General features: G+C 45.4%; 1 protein-coding gene across 2 annotated transcripts in view; it reads left to right on the forward strand.

The window, feature by feature from the left end:
* Positions 1–8,058, forward strand: part of Phf20 (PHD finger protein 20) — a 115,829-nt gene extending 107,771 nt beyond the window's left edge. For both annotated transcript variants that reach the window (XM_075962734.1, XM_075962735.1), the window contains 3 exons: positions 1,122–1,503; positions 2,790–2,973; positions 5,424–8,058. In XM_075962734.1, coding sequence (XP_075818849.1) covers positions 1,122–1,503; positions 2,790–2,973; positions 5,424–5,566 — 709 coding nt within the window. In that variant the 3' untranslated portion in view covers positions 5,567–8,058. The remainder of the gene's footprint in view (positions 1–1,121; positions 1,504–2,789; positions 2,974–5,423) is intronic.
* Positions 8,059–8,314: the final 256 nt, after the last annotated feature.

An 8,314-nucleotide genomic window follows, 5' to 3' on the forward strand; every position in this document is an offset into this window, starting at 1 on the left:
GTTTTCTCATACAGAAAATTTATAAGTCTTACAGAACTGTGCTGTATGATCAGACTGTGCTCTTTACTTACCCTAGCCACTTCTTTCTTTGGAAGGATGGAAATAGAAAACTAAAACTTGTGCTGAGCAGTGGAGGCGCACACCTTTAATCCCAGCACTTGGGAGGCAGAGGCAGGCGATATCAGTGAATTGGAGGCCAGCCTGGTCTACAAAGCAAGGTCCAGGACAGCCAGAACTGTTTCACAGAGAAACCCTGTTTTGAAAAGCAAAACAAACAAACAAGCCTGTAAAAACCTCATGTTACGCATACATATGCAGCCACCTGCAGCACTGTGTGTTGTTGCACGTCACGGCTATTGTGCCAATTGATTGAGTATATTTTTAGGAAGCTACATTTGTTTTATTGCATTTTATTTATTTATGTGTGTGTGCATCACAGCATATGTGTGCCAGTTTTTTTTTTTTTTTTTTTTAATTTTTTGAGACAGGGTTTCTCTGTAGCTTTGGTGCCTGTCCTGGAACTAGCTCTCATAGACCAGGCTGGCCTCGAACTCTCAGAGATCCGCCTGCCTCTGCCTCCCGAGTGCTGGGATTAAAGGCGTGTGCCACCACTGCCCGGCTATGTGTGCCAGTTAGAAGAACAACTTTTGGTAGTTGGTTCTCTCCTACCATGTGGTTCTAGGTATCAGATTTAGGTTATCAGACTTTGACATCAAGGATTGTTACCTGCTGAGCCATCTCCCTAGCTGTTGGAAGCCACGTTTGAAGAATACCTTCATACCAACAGAATACCTCCATTCTAATGTCTTCCTTTCTCTCAAAAGTCAGAGCTGGTAGCTGACAGATGATAGCACTCGTTTCCAAAGGAGGAGGAAACCAGAAGGAGCCTGAGCTTGCTCACTACTGCTCAGCAACCAAGCCCAGTTCTACCCACTGTGGCTGTGGTGAAAGACTAGGGACATGGCTTCCTAAAAGACTGAGGCTCTACACCCCAGTGTGCCACGTGGGTAGATATCCCAGGTTGAAGCTTTTCTCCCTCGTGGGAGAGAGTTTGTAAATCAAGAAGCTTTGCAATGATCCTTGCTACCCTCAAAACTGCTTCTCTGTTTGCCACCCCACAGAAGCAGGGAGCATCCTGATCTGCAGCTGTGGTGCCAGCCTTGGAAACAGCACTCTGCGGAGGGGAGAGTGCATTCCAGACACATCCACATCACAGACTCCAGGAGCAAGGAGGAGTCCCCGAGCTATAGAACTTTAAATGGGGCTGTGGAGAAGCCACTACCCCTGCCCCGGTCTGTGGAGGAGTCCTATATCACCAGTGAGCACTGCTACCAGAAGCCCCGCACCTATTACCCTGCCGTGGAGCAGAAGCTGGTAGTAGAGACAAGAGGCTCTGCCCTTGATGATGCAGTCAACCCCCTCTGTGAGAATGGTGACGATCCCCTCTCCCCTCGCCTAGGCTGGAGCAGAGGGGACAGTGATCCTAAACCCAGCTCCCCAAAGGTATGTGGCTTGCTTGCCTTCTCTTAGTAGCTTTACTTAGTAGCTGAATGCTTTTAAGTCCTTTTCCTGGGCGCTCCTGTGGAAGACACTTCTTAGTAGAACTCTGTTTAAATTTGCTCATCAGAGAGTTTCTGGAATTTTTCTTGTTTGTTTTTTTCTTTTTTCTCCTATTAAGACGGATACAAAGACAGGAGACCCACTTTAGTCAAAGGTCGTCAAAATGGCACAATGTGGAAATCAGGGACAAAAAGAGGAGGTTATCAAGCAGAGAAGCTGATTCTCACTTAGAAAAAATAGAATGAAGATAAATTAGGTTTTTCTTTAGTATCATTTACATCACAGTTGCTCCTGGATGCTAATTATTAATATGAGCACAGTCAAGCACATTAAGTATGTTTCAACAAAACTGCATGTTCTTTTCTAACCCTGTCACAAGAAGGGTTAATTTCATTAAAGTATTTGCCACTTAGAGCCAGCCTTTTGTTTGTTATTCAGTTTTTGTGATTTTTATGTCACTCTGTTCTGAGTCCCCAGTGTCATACCAGTGTCTTCCTCTTTAATTCCTCCCTGTGCCTATCTTCTGTGAGTGAGGCCTTGTGTGGTTTCAGGGCTCTGCCCTGGTCCCTGGTCATCCTTATTTTCCCAGACTATGGGGCAGCATCAGCAGCATGATTACACTGCTGTGTGTTGCCAAGAGGGAGGGAACATCCCCACCAGGCTTCCAGAGTGGGGATTGCACTTTCAGCCTATATACCTGCCAATATCTTGAAATGTTAGCATCCCAAACTCTGCAGTAAAAGGCTAACAGTCTTGTGTCCTGTGGATTAAGCAGACTTCTAAAGTAAACATGTGTGAAATCTAGAAGTTCTTTTCCTCATCAAGGCAACCCCTGGTGAGCTGTATACTGGCACCATATTTACCCTTATGAAGCTTCAGAATACTACATCCATGCTGCTCACAAGGGAAGTAACTCGTCAGGGCCACATGTTCACCCAGAGACAGCCAGGACTTGCTAAACATGACTATAAATACCCTAATCTTTCTCTACAGTAGCCCTGCTCTAGGCAGCCCTCGGGGTTCTGAAAGGCCTACTTCATGTTGGGGTACTGGGGCAGGGCCTGCTGAGCCCCTGGGTGCAGTCCTACGGCAGTGAGTGGTATTGGCAGTAGATGGGGATTGAGGACATTCAGGTAGGCAGTGCTTTTTCCCAGGGTTGTAAATGCTGGCCAGTCGGAGAAAGAGCTGACTGTCTCTGCTCAGGGACTTAAACATCATTGCATGTCCAGGTGAAGGAGTACATTTCCAAGAAGGTCCTGCCGGAAGAAGCCCCTGCTCGGAAGCTGCTGGACAGAGGCGGAGAAGGCCTGGTGAGCTCACAGCACCAGTGGCAGTTTAACCTACTGACGCATGTGGAGTCTCTTCAGGATGAAGTAACACATCGGATGGACTCCATTGAGAAGGAGCTGGACGGTAGGATTCCTTTCTGGGCACCACTCTTGAGCTTCCCTTCCCATGTTGCCTTCTGAAGCCCACAGTCTGGCTGTCCAGGGTCAGCTCTCTTCTGGTCTCCTTTCACTTAGCTCTCCCCTCAGTGAGGACAAGCCTAACTGCTTGTTTGCTTATTTGCTTTTCAAGATAGGGTTTCTCTGTGTAGCTGTGGCTGTCCTGGAATTTACTCTGTAGACCAGACTGGCCTCAAACTCATAGAGATCCACCTACCTCTACCTCCCCAGTGCTGGAATTAAAGGCGTGCACCACTACCACCTGGCTAATAAAGTTCTTAAAGTTCTTATCTGTTACATATCAACTGGGGTTCTTGGGGTTTGGAGTTTGGTTGGCCTTGAGTGCTGGAATTAAAGGCGTGCACCACTACCACCTGGCTAATAAAGTTCTTAAAGTTCTTATCTGTTACATATCAACTGGGGTTCTTGGGGTTTGGAGTTTGGTTGGCCTTGAGTGCTGAGATTAAAGGCGTGCGTCACCACTGCCCAGCTGGCCAACAAGTCTAACTCTAACACGTATTAAGCATTATGAAGTCTGGAGCTCTCAGGGGTCTTGCCTCACTTGTCCAGTCTTCTCTGCAGTGCTGACCATGCAGGGCTGAGAGTAGGTAGCTCAGGGGCAGAGTGTGTGCTCAGCAAGAGGGTGCTCTGTTCAGTCTTCAGGCAAAGATAAGGGAAGGCATCGCCATAGAAGAGCAACTGGAGTCAGCTGTTGGGAACATCTGAGCACGTTTTTATTGAGTTCCACCTGGCCAGAAATCTCAAAAAAAAAAAAAAATTTTTTTTTTTCCCCTCAGATGTGCATTTATGTGTGCGTGTGTGTTGGTGTGTAAGCACAGCTCTGTGTCACAGCTGTAGAGGTCAGAGGGCAACCTTGGGTGTCAGTCCACATCTTCTCTGTCTTGTGACAGGGTCTCTCGCTCATCACTATGTAAGCCAGGCTAGCTAGCTGGCAAGCCTCTGGGGACTCTCCTGTCTCCCATTTCTGCCTCTCATTTCTCTGTGGATTCTTTTGGATTTCCATTTGTGCTGCCACATCTGGCTTTCTATAAATTCTGGTTGTCTAAACTGTGGTCTTAAGCTTATTGGCAAGTTTGTTATCTCCTGAGCCATCTCCCCAGCTAGGAAACTACTTTGTGCTTAAAAAAAAAAAGAAAAAAGTTTTTTTGTTTGTTTTTGAGATAGGATCTTAGTATGTAGCCCTAGTTATCTAAGAACTTGCTTTGTAGACCATGCTGTCCTCAAACTCTCAGAGATCTGCCTGCTTCTGCCTCCTGAGTACTGGGTTTAAAGGGGTGTGCTGCCATCGCCTGGCCGGATTAGTTTTTGTTTTGTTTTGATTTTTTGAAATAGCATTCATTTCTCTGTGTAACATCCCTAGCTGTCCTAAAACTAGTTCTTGTAGACCAGGCTGGCCTCAAACTCATAGAGATCTGCCTGCCTCTGCCTCCTGAGTGCTGAGATTAAAGATATGCATCACCACTGCCAGGCTAGATTAGTTTTTGAGACAGAGTCTCTCTGTATGAATTAGACTTGTCTCATCTCTGCCTCCTGATTGCTGGAATTCAAGTTGTACTCACCACACCAGGCTTACACTAACTTCTTAAAGGGCGAAAAGCATATATTTTGTGCTGCTAATTATGTATCACATACTAATATGAAGCAAATCAGAATTGACTGATTAAAAAATAAAACTTAAAAGTCCCTGTAGACGCTTAATTTTTCTAGCAGCCTCGCTTGCCCTATTTATATGGAAAAGCTTTAGAAAGATTGGTAATGACTCAGGTTGGTCTTCAGGGCCTCTGGGCTCTGCTCTGGCACAGTAGCAGCTAGATTGTGTGACTAGTTAACAATTAAAAGTAAATACAATTCAGATGCATTCTTTAGATGCACTGGCACCTCTTTAAGAGCTCAGCAGCTGTGTCTGATTTGGCTGGTGATCCACTGTATTGGGGAGCATAGATGTAGATTATTCTTTCCACCACTAACTAGGACTTGGTGCCCGTACTGTTGAGAAGCATTTATATTTTCATCGCTATAACCAAATACCTGACAAACCACTTGAAGGAAAATTTGCTTAAGTAGCTTATAATTTCAGAGTCCAGTCCATGGTTTCTTGGTCTTGTCATGGCACCTGTCTATGTCTTGGCAAACAGGCATGAGAGGATGGAATCCAGGCACACCCCTAGTGGCCTACTTCCTCCCCAGATAGCATCGCCAGCTGGGGACCAAGCATTCTAGACATAAGCCTATGGGGATAGATCACTTGCTAGCCTAAACATTAGTTTTGTGCCCTGGAGCAGTACTTTGTGGGGGGCTAATACTGAGGCAGCCTGGATTGAAATGGCCTTGTGATGTGGTTTTTCTAAGCCAAGTTCTAAGCCCTCACTGGATCTTCTCTCTCTTTTCCACCTGCAGTACTAGAAAGCTGGCTGGACTACACTGGGGAACTGGAACCCCCAGAGCCGTTGGCCAGGCTTCCACAGCTCAAGCATTGCATCAAGCAGCTGCTGACTGACCTGGGCAAGGTGCAGCAGATTGCCCTCTGCTGCTCGACATGAAATTGGGCACCCAAGACAGTTGGAGCACAATCCTGGCCATCTGCCAGGGGAGCTTCGCATATTTAAGTAAATAAACTTAGCATGCTGAATGCACGTGACACTGACTGACTTCAGGGATTTGGCCAGGAGTGTGATGGACACTGGGACAGAGACCATTTTGAGTGCTGGAGGACAGGAGGACAGGGCATTCTTGATCCGGAAGCCGACCACGAAGGCAGTGCAGTCTTAGCACCCCTTTCTGTGCACATTGTTGAACGAAGCAAGTCTTTGCACATCTTCCTTGGAATCGTGCCACTGATGATAAATGGAGAGCCAAAAAAAAAAAAATCTAGTTGGAAACAGTTGTAAATTCAATTCACGGTTTATTTGACTTTTGTGTCATGTCAGGTTGAGGCATGTGCCAACCCCTCTGGTTTCTCTGCCTGGCACGGTGTATGGGCAGCAGGCAGGCACCGTTTTCATCCTTCAGCTTCACTGGAATGTTGGGACCTCACTGTGCTGCGCAGTTTGGAAAGGAGGAGCAGGGGCCTTGACAGCACTGCTTCTTAAGACTTCATTTTCTTGCCATGGCTCATGCAGGATTTCACGGTACAGGGGACAAGGTTTTATGTTTATTACCCCAGAGTCGGCTGGGCCATGGCTATGGCAGCGAAGCCAAAACGTCTGAAGGAAGAGGTAGAATCTTGTTGCAATGAGAATTGACAAGGATCTCCAGAAGGAAGCAGGCAGGGTCTGGAACCCAAAGGACAGCATTTTCTATACACTTATTAATTTCAACATCTTCCCACTTTTATTTAAAGTTAAAAAAAATGTTTCCCAAGATTTTGAACTTTGACTGTAAAGATTTGTTACAAAGAATGTGGGAATTACCTTATTTTCTATTGCCATCAGCAGTTGAGAATCTGTGTGCCACTTTCCTCCTGGAGGCCAGCATGGCTGCCGGCATCTGCAGGGTTGCTGATGCACTCAACACTTTCAGTGTCCTGGTTGTATTACTTGTGAAATCAAGGTGATTATGCTGCTTAAGGTCCAGGTACAACTGTTTGTACCTTCGGAAAGAATATTTGTGTTATTTTGCAGGTCTGGTTCCATGTGTAATTGCTGTATTGTTTTGTTTTACCTTACTAGACAATGTTTAAAAGGTTCCATGCTTTGAGGACTTCATTTTACCAGTTTTTGCATCACTAAAGGCAAATATCAAAGTACATTTATCCATCAACACCCACAGGTTCATCATGAGTTTTGGAATCTGTAACGTTTTAGGTTGCAAATATTTACTATATAAACGTCAAGGAGCCAATGTCAGTAGCTAGTAACAGCAGCATCTCCCTGCCTTGGGAATGAGTAAGCTTCAGGCACAACAGGTCATTGAGGCCTGCGAATTCAGGCCTGTGTACAGAGAAGTTTCAGGAAGTGAGTGCCCTTTCTAGTGACTTGTTCACCATCTGCTCTAAAATGAGCTTCAGGGCAAGCATGAGTTGACCTGGCACAGCTTAAGGAGTGTGCGACACATAAGGAGTGTGTAACATAGTCCCTTACAAAAGGCTGCTTCCCGCTGCTAGCACTGATGTTGGGGGAAGAAATGCTCCATATGACATTGATGTTCTGGGTGATTTATTAGATGGCTGCATCTTGAGAACTGGATGGTGATTGTCTGAAAGGTGAAGAGCCAAGATAACTATCTGTTGCTACAACTGTATGAGGTATGATGATTGTTATATTAGGTACTGATTTGGAGGCCAGAAAGATGGCTCAGTGAGCAAAGGTGTTTACTACCAAGCCTGCTGACCTGAGTTTGATCCCCAGGACCCACACAGTAGAGAGAATTGATACCTTGAAGTTGCCCTCTGACACACATCCACACGCTAAACAAATGTAATAAAGGTTTTTTAATTGAGGTGTTTTCTTCTCTGTACTGCCCTAGAAAATTCCATCGGGGACTAACTCTGAAGGCAGTCCATTGTGTCTTGTTCAAACATGGAAGCAGAAGCTGGTGGTCCTGATTCTGCGATGTGGTCATTGCTGTGTTTATCATTTAGGTTTGAAGGAAATGATCTGGTTTCATTGTGACTTTTGTTCTTAGGGAAGCAAAGCAGACTCCCCGTGTTCTAATAACCGCAGTTCTTCCCTAAATTAAAGCCATGTTGAAGGGCTCCACTCCCAGTTCCTGGGTCACAGTGAACTAACCCTAAGTTGGAGCACTAGAATCTGTTACTTGCAAACAGTGTAGGAAGATGTGCATGAAGTTCTGTCTGCTTAGAAAGCTGTCCACCTATACAAAGTTGCCTTGACACAACAGTTCTGGTTTGATAGTCATTTAAGTATGTATGCAAGGTGGATCGTGGCTGAGCCAACATTGCACTGTGGATACGTACTGTGTTTACATGCTATTAGACAGAAGGCACTGTACATAGGAGTGTTGCTCTCAAGCAATATTTACAAAACATGCAAACTTCTGTATCTGGAAAAAAATAAAACAGTTCTTGTTGCTATGTGTCAGTCACATATTACTGGAGTATAAAAGGTTGTGATTTTGTTTAGTTTGGAGGCAAGGTCTCACAATGTAGCTGACTGTTCCAGAACTCCCAGAAATCCCTTGCTTCTCCCTCAAGTGCTAGGATTAAAGTCCTATGGCACATGCCTGGTTGTTTTTTAGACAGTCTTGCTATGTAGTCCAGGCTGGCCTTGAGCATGTCATCTAACAAGCCTCAAACTTGAAGTCATCTTGCCTTAGTCTCCTGAGTGCAC

Source organism: Microtus pennsylvanicus, chromosome 2 (genome assembly GCF_037038515.1).
Source record: "Microtus pennsylvanicus isolate mMicPen1 chromosome 2, mMicPen1.hap1, whole genome shotgun sequence".
Taxonomy (NCBI): Eukaryota; Metazoa; Chordata; class Mammalia; order Rodentia; family Cricetidae; genus Microtus; species Microtus pennsylvanicus.